Source organism: Mus caroli, unplaced genomic scaffold (assembly GCF_978045245.1).
Source record: "Mus caroli unplaced genomic scaffold, Mus_caroli_1 scaffold_14, whole genome shotgun sequence".
In the NCBI taxonomy this organism is placed as follows: Eukaryota; Metazoa; Chordata; class Mammalia; order Rodentia; family Muridae; genus Mus; species Mus caroli.
In genome coordinates this window covers 98,179,966-98,196,229 of record NW_028227269.1, presented here as the reverse complement: position 1 = coordinate 98,196,229, position 16,264 = coordinate 98,179,966, and the positions used below count along the sequence as shown (strand labels likewise).

The 16,264-nt window shown below is 47.6% G+C and overlaps 1 protein-coding gene across 1 annotated transcript; it reads right to left on the bottom strand.

The window, feature by feature from the left end:
* Positions 1-92: 92 nt before the first annotated feature.
* Psmc1 (proteasome 26S subunit, ATPase 1) lies at positions 93-14,906 on the bottom strand. The gene is made up of 11 exons (XM_085830615.1): positions 14,840-14,906; positions 12,661-12,714; positions 11,892-11,988; positions 10,485-10,609; positions 8,905-9,090; positions 8,595-8,723; positions 7,711-7,807; positions 4,503-4,692; positions 3,615-3,766; positions 2,620-2,774; positions 93-398 (listed from the first exon to the last, which is right to left on the bottom strand). Exons 1-11 carry the CDS (start codon positions 14,840-14,842, stop codon positions 264-266), a joined length of 1,323 nt encoding a protein of 440 aa, XP_085686741.1. The 5' UTR covers positions 14,843-14,906; the 3' UTR covers positions 93-263.
* Positions 14,907-16,264: the final 1,358 nt, after the last annotated feature.

Genomic DNA, 16,264 nt, shown 5'->3' with positions numbered 1-16,264 from the left:
TCCTGCCGACCTCCATCACGGTAAGCTGAGAGAAAATGAACTCTCCCCCCCAAGCCCCGAATTGTTTTTTATCATGGTACTCATTACAGTGCTAGAAAGCAAACCAGGCCATCCTTTATTGGGAGTAGAGAGCAGCACGGCACAGTGACCAACAACAGATGGAGGCACAGCGTCCTCCACGATACGGGCTTTCTGCTGGCAAACCTGAACTGGAGAATGGGTTCCTGGGGGCAGCTCCCATCCCTGAAGACGACTGTGGGCCACTAGAGATACAGCCCCTCAGGGGTACCTTCTTGTTTTTTATAAAGAACATTCTCTTTAGATTTTTTGAAGTCTTCATTTGTTACTTTCATTCTGCGTTCCCGCAAGGCCATCAAGCCAGCTTCTGTACAGATTGCCTGGAAGACAGAACAGTGTGAGTCAGTCGGGTGTGGTGCCAGAAGCCTTTAATCCCAGGCAGAGGCAGGTCAGCTGCAGAGCAAGGACAGTCAGGGCTACAAAGAGAAACCCTGTCTAGAAAGAAAGAAAGAAAGAAAAAAAGAACAGTATGTTCAGACTGAAACACTTATTTTTAACTTAAGGAATTCAGAGAGATATTTTGAAATAAAGTATAAGACAGACTAAACACAAATTGCTCATTTGGGAACGGTTATTTTTTAAATGTCTCATGTATCATAATTTCTGAGGATCCAAGATGCATAAACTGGGAAGACTATAAGGGGGGAAGACTGGACCGGAGATCTGGGATTCTGCACTGTCCCAGGTTCTAGCCAGTCACTTAATTCTTGTAGCTTCACTTTCATTTAAAATACCTTTCTTACTTTCTCTCCTTCTTATTTATTTATTTATTTATTTATTTATTTATTTATTTATTTATTTATTTATTTATTTGGTTTTTCGAGACAGGGTTTCTCTGTGCAGTCCTGGCTGTCCTGGAACTCACTCTGTAGACCAGGCTGGCCTCGAACTCAGAAATCCGCCTGCTTCTGCCTCCCGAGTGCTGGGATTAAAAGCGTGCGCCACCACTGCCCGGCCTGCACATGTTTGTGTGAGGGCGTTGGGTCCTCTGGAACTGGAGTTACAGACAATAGCTATGAGCAGCCATGTGGGTGCTGGGCACTGAAACTGGGTCCTCTGAAGAGCAGCCAGTGCTCTTAACTCTAGTCCCCTTATTAAAAAGTGATATGCCAAAAGGCAGAGGTGAGTGTATGTCCATTTAATTTACTTATAGTCAGAGCACAGACTACTGCAGTAAATATGCTGACATACAGGAATTTTGCAGAGGTCTGAGTTTGGTTCCTGGGAACCCATTTCAGGTTCACAACGGTCTATAACTCAAGCTCCAGGGAATCTGATGCCTCCTTCTTTTTTTTTTTTTGGTTTTTGAGACAGGGTTTCTCTGTGTAGCCCTGGCTGTCCTGGCACTCACTTTGTAGACCAGGCTGGCCTCGAACTCAGAAATCCGCCTGCCTCAGCCTCCCGAGTGCTGGGATTAAAGGCATGCGCCACCACGCCCGGCTAGCCTCCTTCTTTCCTTCTTTCCGGTAGCTATATTCCCATGCATAGTCCCACATGAAAATGCTCATTTACATATAATTATAAGTTAAAAATTAGAGCCCGGTGGTCCCAGGACTTGAGAGGCAGAGGCAAGTCTCAAAGTTCGAGGCTACCCTGGTCTACAGAGTGAGTTACAGGACAGCTAAAGCTACACAAAGAAACCCTGTCTTAAAAAACAAACAAGACAAAACAAAAAATTAAAAATTAAACCTAAAAATAAACAAAATAACAAGACTAAAATACTACAAGCCTGGCACTAAAAGCTGTTAAGGAAATGGCCATCAGACTGCTTACTTTAAATGGCTCAACCAAAAGGTAGGTGTGCATGAGGACAGGAAATGGTTAGCCATTTAAATTTAGGTGATGGGCATGTGGGTGTACATATCCTGGTGATGGAACTTTTCTGAACTCTTAAAAAATTTTAAAGAAAAGTTGGTGTAGTACAATTAATTTTCAATTAAAAAAAGAAAACTATCCTAAGCTAGTTCTGTAGGACCGATGCCAGTGACCTTAGCAACCGGTGCAGGCGCTGGTCTGGAGACAGTGTGTGCTGCTTCTACCTAACCAGGGCACCACGCTGGGGAAGCCCCTGCTCCTTGAAGGAAGGAGGCTGCACCAGTCACTGCTCACAGGCCTTGATATAAAGAGCTGGGAAAACGTATCAATTCACATTTGCAACACCACCAACAGGTAAAAATGAGTATAGCCTATCAACACAGGGTGGGAAGAAGAGAGACTCCGGGGACTGCCCAGCAGATGCGTCCCGACAGGGGACAAAGGCAAAGTCTCACTTTCCCAAGCAGGTCACCCAGGCCTTGCACAGGAGGTGGAAGAGTGAATGTCAGTAACTGATCCTTGTGGCTTCACAGGTCATTTACTTCATAAATTAATGCATTAAATGACTTCAAATACAAAGCAAATTTTCATTTGGATGTTCTGTTAGTGGCACATGGATGGTTGTAAAACCCAGGGATCCACACTCTCAGCCTAACTGCCACTCCTAGAGTTTGCAGTCTTTCTAACAGCCCAAATGTTCAGAGGCAAGCACACCCAGGCACTCACCTTGATGTCGGCCCCAGAGAGGTCATCCTTTGCCATGATCAAGTCATCCAAGGTTACGTCATCAGCCAGTGTCATCCTGCTCGTGTGAATCTGGAAGATCCGCTTCTTGGTCTTCTCATCAGGCAGCGGGAACTCGATCTTCCTGTCAATGCGGCCTGCAGGTACACAGCTTTCAGCCACTTCCATCCAGACCCACCCTCTGCCCGCTCAGAGCCTTAGTCCACCCCCACGGGGGTGCTTTAGTTAGATGCTGTGGGGATGACACCTAAACCCTAAAAGTGAACACTCATTTCTGTGCTCTGTGAGTATCTACATCTGTGCTCACCCCACTCAAACCCCCTGCTCTGCTACCTTCTGGGCTAAGCACAAGGAGATCTTGAATGGCGTTAGGGACCAAGAGCAAGCCTACCATACAAACATTACAGAGCATGGCTTCTAGTGCTACCTGAATGTAATCATGGATCATGGCCCATGAATCTTTTCTTCAGGGTAAAAACCCAGTGTTCTAGGCTAAAAAGGAAACTGAGTAACGGGAGGAAGAGATCACAGTACAAAGCTAGAACGAGAAGGGCCAAGCCACACAGTGTCACTCTCCTAGCTGGAGCTCAGGGAGAAGCCTTGAACTCCTCTGAGTGTGTGTGGAGGTGTGTGTGGTATGCTCGAGCACCCATCACCTTGTTTTTTGAGATCAGTGTCTCTCCAGTATCACAAAGACTAGCAAGCCCCACTATCTGTCCCTACCTCCCCAGTACTAGGAGCACAACCACACTCCATCATATCCACCTTTCATATGTCAGTTTGTCAGACAAATTCAGGCCTTTGTGCCCAAAGACAGGTGCTTTCCTAATTAGGCCGTCTCTCCAATCAAGATGGTTTTGGTAAATTATACTGCACAGCAGTGTTTGCCAGTGTGTGTACTGTTATATAGCAACCCCAACGCGCACTTCAAACACAAACCCATTAATTTTCCATGAGATAACAGAAGGAAACTTGACCTGGCCTGATAAGTGCTGGGTCCAAAGTTTCTATTCGGTTTGTGGCCATGATAACTTTTACATCTCCCCTCGAATCAAATCCATCCAACTGGTTCAACAGTTCCAACATTGTTCGTTGAATTTCTCTCTCACCTCCAGAGTTTGAATCATATCTTTGGAAAATGAGAAAATGAAGACCCAGTCATTCTGTTGAAAGGACAGGTACAGCAAACGACAGCAGGGAACTTCTCGCTTTTCTCAGCCGGCAGGCAGGGTCACGCCCTGTCACGTCGGCACAATAGTATTGGCACCCAGGTTTGGGTCAAGAGTGCCTCTCAAAGTTTATATCTAACACTGTGATCAAAGGGCAGGGGGAGCATGGGCCCCTTTTCTCTGCTGTTCTGCTGGGAGGGGACATGCTTGTCTATTGGAAGTACTGAGCAACAACGTGTGCTCCTGGGGCAGATGCGGTCCTGTGCAGACAACGGTTAGTGCCTGGTCTTAGATTTCATGGCCCAGAACATAGGGGAAACGAGTTTTTATCTTTTTAAACCACCCAGATTGTGCTGTTTCTTTTTCAGCAGGACAGATGGACAGACACACTTTTGAACCACATCGCTGCACAGCAACTCTGCCTGAAGGTGGCCCATTTTTTGTCTCCCTGTTTGGTTCAACCTTTTAACTGCATGCAGGGCAAAGACTACCAAGAGTACAGTGAGTCTGCAGCGTCTGCACGGTACTGGCTCCATGCAAGCTCTGACACAACTGGGTTCCACACACTGCCTGGGTAGGTGGTTAAGGTCCCTTGGAGGGCAGAGCGAAGTATCCAGAGGGCCATGTCCAGCAAGGGCTTGCTGCACAGGGAGGGCCAATACTGTTTATCTACAGGACAGTTCAGGGTGAGTCTACCTTTTGGTCCCAATGGCGTCGATCTCATCAATGAACACGATGGACGGCGCATGCTCCTCAGCGACCCGGAAGAGCTCCCGAACAAGTTTGGGCCCATCACCTAGGTACTTCTGGATAAGCTCTGAGCCAACCACGCGCAAGAAAGTGGCTGAAGTCTGGTTCGCTACTGCTTTGGCCAATAGAGTTTTACCTATTTTGGGTAAAAAGAATAAGACAAGAAGAAAACCATGTAACTGCTGTTAGGAGCACCCCATCCCAGTGGATGGACACTAACAATGACAACACACCGCAGCTGTCTGTTCCTCTGCTCTTCCAATCTAACAACATACTCTGAGCTCTTCTAAAAGTCATCATGATGACGTCAGCAATACCTTTACTTGTTATTTTTTTCTCATAAAAATCATTATATATGTGTGTGTTGTGCCTGTGTGTGGGGGCATGAGCCGCGGAGCACCTGTGGAGGACAGAAGACAGCCTGGCGCAAGCACCTCCCTTCCTCTACCTTCAATGGGGTCTGAAGATCAAACCCAGGTTGCCAGGCTTGTGACAGACACCATTATCACTGAGACATTTTGTGAGCCCTACCTGGTTATTTTCACACCCTGAGCCCAAAGTATCATCCAAAACAGCATCCAAAACAAAACTCCCATCTGGGAGTCGCAGATCAGATGTCCTGCATCCCAGATATTTACATGACAATTCATAACAGTAGCAAAACTACAGTTGTAAAGTAGCAATAAAAATAACTTTATCACACTAGCAAGATTTTGCTGAAAGGACCCAGATATAGCTCTCTCTTGTGAAACTATGCCGGGGCCAAACAAACACAGAAGTGGATGCTCACTGTCAGCTATTGGATGGATCACAGGGCTCCCAATGGAGAAGCTAGAGAAAGTACCCAAGGAGCTAAAGGGATCTGCAACCCTATAGGTGGAACAACACGATGAACTAACCAGTACCCCGGAGCTCTTGTCTCTAGCTGCATATGTATCGAAAGATGGCCTAGTCGGCCATCACTGCAAAGAGAGGCCCATTGGACACACAAACTTTATATGCCCCAGTGCAGGGGAATGCCAGGGCCAAAAGAATGGGAATGGGAGGGTAGGGAAGTTGGGGGGGGGGGTATGTTGGACTTTTGGGATAGCATTGGAAATGTAATTGAGGAAAATATGTAATAAAAAAAATAAATAAATAAAAATAACTTTATCATGCGAGGGTCACCTATATTAGAGGGTCACAGCATTAGGAGACCCAGTCGCCATATTTACCTATAGAAAGAACCACTCTGCACTAGCAATACAATGACCTGGTTTTCTGAAAGGGAGCTTTCTTGGATCCATTTTAAGTTGCATATTAAATTAACTTAATGCAAGCAGACATGGCGCTACACATCTAGAATCCAGCATTTGGGAGGTGGAGGAGGAGGAGGATTAGAAGTTGAAGGGCATCCTGAGCTAGACAGTGAATTCAAAGCCAGAGTGGCCGTCATGAGGACCTGTATCAAAACTAATGAAGGAATGAACAAATACAAAAATTAATCTGACTTATCCAACCCAGTATTAGAAAACCAAATCAACTCCCATTGAGCCATTAATAATAAAATATTTTCTGGGAATGCTAGGTTTGACCCCAGGACACAAAGCAGCTTCCACCACGGCCACCGCAGGGCAGTACTGCGTAGGCTTGTGGGTTGTCAGAATACTGCAAGCAGGACCAGTTGACAGAGCCCGAAGACAAGAGCTGGGACGCTAAGATGACGTCTCAGACTGGGCAGTCCCTTCCCAGGGAGGGAATTCCTTTCATGGATCTCCAATAGTGATTCTTTTTCATTAGTTAATATGAGTACATTATCGCTCTCTTCAGACACACCAGGAGAAGGCACCAGATCCCACTACAGAGGTTGTGAGCCACCATGTGGTTGCTGGGAATTGAACTCAGGACCTTTGGAAGACCAGTTAGTGCTCTTAACCACTGAGCCATCTCTCCAGCCCTTCAAGTAGTGTTTCTAACACTGCTCTATCACTGGTATTTTTCTTTCAGGTTCAGGTTGCATGTGCGCGCACACACACACACACACACACACACACACACACACACCATGTACAGTGAATTCAGCTTGGGAGCTCTGAACAACGCTGATGCCTGCCCAGCTGCAGAGACCAGCCTTTAACATAGGCAGTCACCAAAGAGTACTCAGCTCAAGAGTTTTAGAGTTGTTAAAACCTTCACCCCTTTAAAAGTGAATGAGGGCTGGGTGTCAGCTCAGGACGCAGAGGGAGAGCTAGGGAATGGCAGAGGCTAAGCTTTGTGACACAATGCTCTGCTTGGTCACAGAACAGCAGCAGGTAGAAAGCCTCAGAAGGTAATAGTATTCCAGGCAGACCAACTCGGGATGTAAAGACGGGGTCGGGCCCTTTAGGACAATGAGACCTTAGTGTCTGGGAGCCAAGGAAAGCAGCTGGGTTACTTCAAGCGCCACAGGGAATCACTGAACAAGCCTCCGACTCTGACAGGCCTGTCCACCCAGCACTGCAGTGCCCACACCTCATGAGATGCACACTGGTGGGGCAGGACAGTGCTGCAGCTCCAGCCATTACCAGCTCAAAGCCAAGAGCTCTGTGGCCCTGGGCTCATCACCGGCCTCTCTGCGGCTTTAATTCCCACTGAGATAAAGCAGAGTGGTTTCTAGCTTCAGGTTCCTTGGGGAAGATACTTCTCAGTCTCTTAATAGCTCTCAACACAGGTCAGGAGGAACTCAGCATCAGTTCAGCTTAGGACAACTGTTGTACTGTAATGTTAAATGTGTTTTTATCATCATCCCACAGTATTTACTTAGTACTACTGCACAGTAAATGGACCTGGTCCACCACCTCAGAATAACTCTGAATGCCATCTCCACACTGGACTGAGGCTTAGCCGTGCTGCAGATGAATGCATGCGTGCCTTTGAGGCTGGGACAAGCCGCAGCACTATACAGAGCTCTCAAGGTGATGTCACTGTACTCGGTCAGCCAAGGTTAAGATCTTGCTTTGTGTGTGTATGGGGGTGGTGTGGGTTTGCTGGACCCAGCCCATGGCTTTGTGTTCTACCTCTTCCTCCCCAGCCCAGCTCCAGCTCCAGAGTTGAGCTAAGCGACTGTGGCGCCTTCCATTTTGCCAATGCTGCTGGAGACAGGAGTGGAGTGCCTACAGTGTTCAGCTTGACGTACCTGTTCCTGGCGGACCGTAGAGAATGACCCCCTTAGGGGGCTTTATCCCCATCTCCTCGTAATACTCAGGGTGGGTAAGCGGGAGCTCCACAGACTCCTACAGAGAAGAAAGACTTGGTGAAAGGAAAGTTTAACTGCGGTCGTTAGCACTGCCTGACATGAAAATACGTTGTTTTCCACCAAGACAAACAGAAAGCTCACTCTTCAGAACCTCTACTTGGGGTGGGAGACGCTGAAGAGGGCAGGCGTCTCACTGAGTTTTCATAGCAACTCCCTTCCTAAGCCACGCCCAGCTTCCCCTTTCCTTTCCAGAAGTCAGCCTTGAGCAACACTTAAGCTACTCTGGAGCAAAATAAAACTGAAGGAAGCTAACACTCACTCTCTTTGGAGTAGCCTAGAAAGAGGACCTGGACAGACTTCCTGCCAGCTGGTCCTACTGTCACTAGGGATCCTACGCTCTGTGCCGAGGTCCAGCTGAGAGGTCAGCAGAGGAGACCTTTGGCAGTTCTGACTGACTTCCCTATGGGTGAGAGACAGACAGCAGGCACACAGCCACAGGCTCCAGGACCACTCAGGAACAGGGAACCTGGCCTAGGCCCTAGGACGTGTGTGCTGAGTAAGTACCCAACAGCACAAATCAGCACAGCTGGGACCGTCACATTTCCACCTAATACTGAGTCAACATTAAATATGCAAAGTGTGAAAAGACTACAGGACCGGCACACAATTTAGTGATTCTAGTTCTCACAGCACTGAGCACATAAAGATCCATAGCTAGAATTGCTCAATAAAGAAAAACAAATGTGGAAGTCAACTCCAAGCATCCAATCAGGACAGCTGTAAGAAACCAGAACTCTGGAAACCCAGGCCCGGCCCCACCTTACCTTAATTTCTTGGATCTGGTTGTCCAGTCCCCCGATATCTGCGTAGGTCTCCTGGGGGGCCTTTTCCACCTTCATCACTGTGACCAGGGGATCCGTGTCATCCATTAGCACCCCTATCACAGCGTGCACCTACAAAGGACCAAGTCTTAATGTGTGACCGTGAGTTCTTGTCAATTTGTCTAGGGCAAGCGGTACCAGTTTCTTTCCCCCATTTCTGTGAGTGCTTTGGTGATCCACTTCCAGCACAAGCAGCCAGGTCTAAGACGAAGAACATACTCCTAACGGGTTTCCTTATAGGCCAGCAGCTCACCTTGTGGTTGAGCAGGACAGAACAGCCTGGTTCCAGCAGATCCTTGTCTACAAACGACAGGATGCTGACGTAGTGTTCAGAGCCCACAGATGTGGACACAATGGCGTGATTATCATCAATGATCTCTTCCAAGGTTCCTACAGACATGGGGGTCCCCCTGAGATCATCCACTTTTGATCTTTCCTCCTAATAATAGCCAAGAAGAAAAAGCAGATGAGACCGTAAGGCAGATGATGCATTTACAGAGTATCTGCCTGGATGACAAGGCAGCAAATGTTTTCTTTTCTCATTCATTCACTTTCTGTGGATGTGCATCTGAGCGTGCAGAGACCAGAGAATAACTTGCTGTGTGTGTACTCCTGGCTGTGTGTGTGTACTCCTGTGTGTGTGTGTGTGCTCCTGTGTGTGTGTACTCCTGTGTGTGTACTCCTGGCTGTGTGTGTGTGCTCCTGTGTGTGTGTGTGCTCCTGTGTGTGTGTGTGCTCCTGTGTGTGTGCTCCTGTGTGTGTGTACTCCTGTGTGTGTGTGTGCTCCTGTGTGTGTGCTCCTGTGTGTGTGTACTCCTGTGTGTGTGCTCCTGTGTGTGTGTACTCCTGTGTGTGTGTGCTCCTGTGTGTGTGTGCTCCTGTGTGTGTGTGCTCCTGTGTGTGTGTGCTCCTGGCTGTGTGTGTGTACTCCTGGCTGTGTGTGTGTGCTCCTGGCTGTGTGTGCTCCTGTGTGTGTGTGCTCCTGTGTGTGTGTGTGTGTGCGCTCCTGTGTGTGTGTGTGCTCCTGTGTGTGTGTGCTCCTGGCTGTGTGTGTGTACTCCTGGCTGTGTGTGTGTGCTCCTGTGTGTGTGTGCTCCTGTGTGTGTGTACTCCTGTGTGTGTGTGTGTGTGCTCCTGTGTGTGTGTGCTCCTGTGTGTGTGTACTCCTGTGTGTGTGTGCTCCTGTGTGTGGGTGCTCCTGTGTGTGTGTGCTCCTGTGTGTGGGTGCTCCTGTGTGTGTGTGCTCCTGTGTGTGTGTGCTCCTGTGTGTGTGTGCTCCTGTGTGTGTGTGCTCCTGTGTGTGTGTACTCTTGTGTGTGTGTGTGCTCCTGTGTGTGTGTGTGCCCCTGTGTGTGTGTCTGTGCTCCTGTGTGTGTGTATGCTCCTGTGTGTGTGTGTGCGCTCCTGTGTGTGTGTGTGTGCTCCTGTGTGTGTGTGTGCTCCTGTGTGTACTCCTGTGTGTGTACTCCTGTGTGTGTGTACTCCTGTGTGTGTGTACTACTGTGTGTGTGTACTACTGTGTGTTTGTGCTCCTGTGTGTGTGTGCTCCTGTGTGTGTGTGCTCCTGTGTGTGTGTACTCCAGAGAACTTCTGGGTGGTTGTCAGGTCTCTGACGCTCGTCTTGCTGTAGGGTGCCAGGACGACAGATGTGCACCTCATCTGGATTTTTACCTTCCATACTTGGTTGCCAGAGTGCAGTCAGCACTCTTACCTGCTGCGCTCTCTCCCTGGCTTTAAAAGCTGGCCAGTCAGAAGTCTCTCAGGCTCACCCATGACTCTCACTTATGACAGAACTCACTCAGTAAAGAAGACTATAGAACCTTCTCCACTCACCTCTTGCTTTTCTTCTAATGGTTTCATCTGTTCCTGATTTCTAATGAATTCCTCCTCCATGAGAAGATAATCCTTTATTCTCTCTAGCTTCAGTAATTTCAGGCGGCACTGGGTGTGAGGTGTTACTGTAATTAAAAGATAAGACTTTAGACATTTGGAACTTAAAAATTAAAAAAAAAAAAGACAATTTATATATGTTCACCAGAAAGCCATTAAAAAACTTTAAGTTCAGGGCTGGCAGGATGGCTCAGTGGTTGAAGAGCTTGCTGCCAAGCCTCAAGAGCTGAGTTCTATCCCTCGGTCCCCCCATGGTGGTGGAAGGACAGAATTGAGTCCTGCAAGTTGTGCTTGGACCTCCACATACTCACAATTGTATCTGAGTGCAGGAACTCGCATGGGCCCCATCCCACATACACACAAAGGAAATAACTGTGATAAAGCGGCTGAAGAGATGGCTTAGCAGTTATGAGCACTAGCTGCTCTTCCAGAGGACTTGAGTTCAGGTCTCAGTACCCACATGGCTGCTCAAAACCATGTCCTTGGCAGGCAAAACATTCCTATACATAAAGCAATTCTTAAATAAAAACTAATAAAAAATAAACTTCGGTCCAGACATACCCAGATGTTAATCCAGCGATACCTCCCTTTACAGCATGAAAGCATCTCTGAGACTGCATCGGTAGTTTACACGCTATTCCCACTGTGGCGCATTAATCCCCGCACTCGGGGTTCTGGTGCAAGAGAAGCATCACAAACCCAGGGAAGCCTGGACCGCAAAACCGAGACCCCGCCTCACAACAAACAGGGCCATCAGGAGAGAGGTTCTGAGAGGAAGGGACTTGCTGTGCGAGCCTCGATCTAAGTTCCACCCTTAGAACAGTGACAGGAGAGAACCAACTCCCAAAAGTTGTCCTCTGACCTGAACGTGCATACTGAAGCACGTGTGTGCCTGCCGTAAAATAATGACAGAAATAAAAAGCAACAAATGACTTACATGTTTAATACCTCAGCGGAGTTAGCTACTTAGGGACAGTGAACAGGATGTCTCCTTCCTTCCTTCCCCTCTCTCTCTCTCTCTCTCTCTCTCTCTCTCTCTCTCTCTCTCTCTCTCAAGAAAGGTCTCTCTGTGCAGCCCTGGCTGGTCTGGAACTCAGTGGATTGAGTGCTGGGATTACAGGAGTGCACCATGGTTCATGGTGAATGGTTAGCATGAGACAGACTCATGTAACTTCTATGCCAACCCAGAAGAGGGCTCCACCCGAGTTAGCAAGTAACCAGAGCTAGCTTCATTCTGTCTCCCCAGTACTCCCTGCCTTCCCTTGTACTCCATGCTACATGCAGAGCTGTTTTCCTGGGGGGTGGGTTGGGGGGAGGGGGGAAACAGCAGAAGAGCAGAGCGTTTGTTACCCAGTGGCAGTTTGCTGGCAGCATCTGGTCCCTTCGTTTTCTTCTTCTTTTTCCCCACTCTAGTTGGGACAGGAGGTTCGTATTTCTTTTTCTTGTCCTTTAATTTTTAGGAGAGTAGGAAAAAGAATGGAAACCAGAAAAAGGATATTTATTTTTGTATTGCTACCACCTATTTCTAGGAGGTACAAATGTTCTCATCTTTTAGGATATTTAAAATAACTACTCCTTTTATTAATGTTTTAAATTAAAATATGGTTACATTATTTCCTTCTTCCCTCTCATCCCTACCTCACGATGGCCTTTTTGATTATGGTTACACACACACACACACACACACACACCCTGCCGAATCTGCAAAATGACCACCTTTTGAAAAGCAGACTTCACACTCCTGCTCACTTAGTAAGACCTAACTGCAGCAAGCAAGTGTAATCTCTTTAGAGGGATGGCAGTGACTCAGATTTTTTCAGTAAGCAGACCAAGGTCAAAATTGATTTCTTTGTCAAGTTTGGTGAGGTGAGGCACTTCTCACACCTCAGTAAGTTAAACACTTACAGGTGATCTACTTTAAAACTTCCATAATGTTCATGTTTAAAAATCATTAACTCAGGGCAATAAGTTCTTTAAAAATGAAACCGGTTATGCATCTGTATATAAGGTTACCAAGATCACTACATCACTTTGCTTCTTAAAGTTTGTGGTACCATACAGAACTCGCCGAGACCTAAGGCAGTTTCTACGGCCCGATCAGATCTTGCTTGTTATTTACCTTGTCATCCTTCTTGCCACCCCCAGGACCATGGCCACCACTCTGACTTTGACCCTGGAGGATAAAAAAAGACAAGACACACATAAATTCAGAATACTATCACTTCAAAAGAACATCCTACTGGTACTTTGGCTCTAAAACACAAGCACTCCCCCCCCCCCCCCCACTGTAATGTGTGGAAAATGAGTACCTGGGCTCCCAGGTATGCACTTACTGTGTAGACATTACTTGCCTCTTAGAACAAAGAGCCATGCGACAATGAGGAGCCAGTAAGAAAGCTGGCAGCCAGAGAGCACCCTTCTCAACCGGGAGGTTCAGACTTGCCACCCTCTAATGCCAGCTACCTCCCCGACTGTGAAAAGAGTCTCGTCACGCATGGCCATTTACTCTCTCCAGAGATCCACAGGACCCAGAAGACTTTCAACAGCAACCTACCAAGCTCCTATCCTGACAGCCTGGGACCTGGACAAGACTTCCTTCCCGATCTGAAAAGCTGTCATCTTAAAATGTATGAAAAGCTCACCGGGATTTCTGACTTTAAAACAATGCTTAACACTGGGCAATGCCTTAAATGGTGGTCCTTTAAATTCCTGTGCAAAAATATGTGGTTTAGTGTATGCGTGGGTCTGTGCCCGCATGCCGGGGCACTCGTGAGGAAGCCAGAGGGCGACTTCCAGGGATTCTTTCCTTCTGCCTTGTGGGTCCTGGAGTCAACTCAAGCTGTCAGGCTTCATGTCGAACGTCATCACATATGCCCAACAGTGGAGCTTGAAACAGGAGTAACAGTGGACTTACTGATTCACCACCCTAGGGAAGCACCTCTCACTACATCACGGGCAGCTTCAGTACCAAGACAAAACCACCTCAGAAATGATGCCAAGCATAAAGCATATTCGACCACACGAAAGGCTCAGACCTACTCAGAGCTGGAGTTACAGACCATTCTGAAGCCTGCTGGCATGGGTGCTGGGAACCAAACTTGGGTTCTCTCAAAGTGCAGCAAGTGCTTTTTACCCAAGCCACTTGATTCTCAAAGCCCCCTTGATATACAGACAGATAAAAGGACCAAGGTCCAGGGAGGTTAATGGCCTTGTATATTGTCACAAAGCTTGTTAGACAGAAATCACACTAAGTTCTGCTATCTCTCAAACCCAGAGTGTTTCTCAACTGCTCTAGAAAAGAAAGGATTCGTGCTCCACCAATGATCACTTACTGCATTTCTGTTTCCTCACTAAAATGGGGACACTAATAATAATCTTCGGGGTTGTTCTAAGAAGTAAGAACAACTCTGGGGAAATGCCAGGCGCATGTTCGGGATTCTTTTCTTTTGTTTGTTTGTTTGCTTTTCCGGGACAGGGTTTCTCTGTGTAGCTCTGGCTGTGCTGGGACTCACTCTGTAGACCAGGTTGGTCTCGAACTCAGAAATCCACCTGCCTCTGCCTCCCCAGTGCTGGGATTAAAGTCGTGCGCCACCACCGCCCGGCTTGGGATACTTTTCAAAGTCATCACAGGTCCTTTGTGTGCTCTGGCCTTCACCTACATCCAGATGCATTGGCCTGGCAGCTCATGATTCAGGCGGACTTCAGGGCTGCCTCCTTTTGCATTTTCTGACCCTCTGCCCTGCCCCGGCTTCGCTCAGATATCAGTACAGGTTACTCCCTTACAACCTTAATTTTAGGCCTCGATTTAGACTTCACATCCACGAAGGGTCCTTCGCTGACACCCTAACAAAACCAGCCACCTTCTTACAACACAGCTACGTAACGATCTGGCCCGGTCCTGTTCCCTGACATGTTTATACTGTCTCCCTCCTCTAGAATGGAAGCGCCATCATCAACCGTGCTCGCCCGGTACCCTCCGTGCCTACATCTGAATCCGGCCCAACCAACCAAACCGGAGAACCAAGCCGTCGGCGGAGAAACTCTACGCTGGCTCTGCGGCTCAGCCGCTGTCCCCAGCGTCGGCCGGGCTGTCCCGCTCGGCTTCAGCCCTTTAGCGCCTGCCTACTCGAGCGGTTCACAGCCCGGTCTCTCCCCGGGCGCCGTGCGTCCTGCCCGCGTCCGCCGGGGAGTGCGATCCGCTCCGACCCGCGATGAACCCGAGCGTCGCATCGCCTCGTCCTCCCGCCTTGGGGCGCATGGGTGCCTGCGACGACCAGCCGAAACCCTTAGTCACTCACCATCTTCCTTCAGTCGTCCAAGTCGCCACCGCCGGAAGTGCATCCACCAAAGCGACCCGGGCAGAACGGAAGTGACTTAAAAAAAAAAAACAGGCTACGGAAGCCTATCGGGACCAACTTCCTCACGGGCGAAGTTGAGCATGAAAGGCTTATTTCGGCGGTTTGGTACAAGGATTGGTTAAACATGTGGGCAAAACTTAAAATAGTTTACTCGAGGGAATTCTAAGTAGCTGATCTTGGGCTTTTGTCAGTAACTTAAAACAATGATCTTGGACGTTGGAGAGGGGGAAAATTTGAAAATTTAAAAAATTTAAAAGAATGCAAAATTATAATTGGGAAGAAATATTTGTGTCAGACAGGAATGGTGCTTGGGACTGAGAAGTTGATGTGTACACAACATTTATGATCCTCTTTAGTTTCTGGACTTTGTAGCTCTCTTGAAAATAGTTCTTTGTCGAAAGAGATCTAAATGTGTGCTTTTTTTTTTCTTCCCTCTGATGACAAGGGACTGATGACAGTGGCTAATACTGTGTTAAAATTACCCTTGAGGCGCTGGAGAGAGGGCTCAGCAGTGAAGAGCAGGGGACTCATATGGTGGCTAACAACCATTCAGGGCACCTCTAAGCACTCGGTGTGCAAACTTGTACATGTAAATATAAATAAAGTAATTAAAAATTAAAAAAAAAAAGCCAGGACACTGGATGTGGAGAGAGTCCAAGTATCACTGAGGAGGGACACAAACTGGGGTTTGGGGCCCCGGGCAGGTGTTACACATTGTTATTAATTAGTGTTATTAATGTTAATGATAAATTCTTTAGCTTGTCCACGTAAGTACTCTTTGTGTTCCTATTCCTAAGTGAGAGTTTGAGGGATAGAAAATCTGACTCCCTAATTAACAGCTACTTTGAACAAAAGGACTGGTTAGTCAAACAGCCCGCAGGGCCTGGCTATTTTGAGTACTCCACAGACACATTGAGAAAACTATACACAATCCCAGTTGACGGCCTTAGCCGTTCTCAACACCTTGTACCAGACCTTTTACTAACCCTCAATGAATTTCAAGAAGACCCTGCGATCATTTCTACCTAGGCCAGGTGGGGCTATTTCCCCTGATGGTCCAGCAGACAGAAACTGTTGTGTTGTAAGGTGAAGGTTAAAGGGACAAGGTGACTGGAGCCAACACAAACCTTCATCAGTACCCAGGTGTGCTACGGTTATCTGAATCTTTATCTTGCTATATATTCAGGCTGCTCCAAGCTTGCTCAGTGAGTTGACTGGAGGACACTCCCATGCTGCCTCCCTGGATGTCGTAACTTGAGGCTCAATAAAAGACTTCCTTTGGTTTTGTCTTGCCTGCTTTGATGGTAAAGGGAGGAAGTTAAATTTACTCTTGGAAGGCTGGAGACATGAACTGGTAGCACGGAG

What these genes read in the sequence shown, in the direction of transcription:
- Psmc1 (XM_085830615.1), bottom strand. An exon ending in GACGCCATTGGGACCAAAAG is followed by an intron (nt 3,767 to 4,502) that starts GTAGACTCACCC and finishes CATTTTCCAAAG; the next exon opens with ATATGATTCAAACTCTGGAG. An exon ending in CCCAGCACTTATCAGGCCAG is followed by an intron (nt 2,775 to 3,614) that starts GTCAAGTTTCCT and finishes GTGTACCTGCAG; the next exon opens with GCCGCATTGACAGGAAGATC.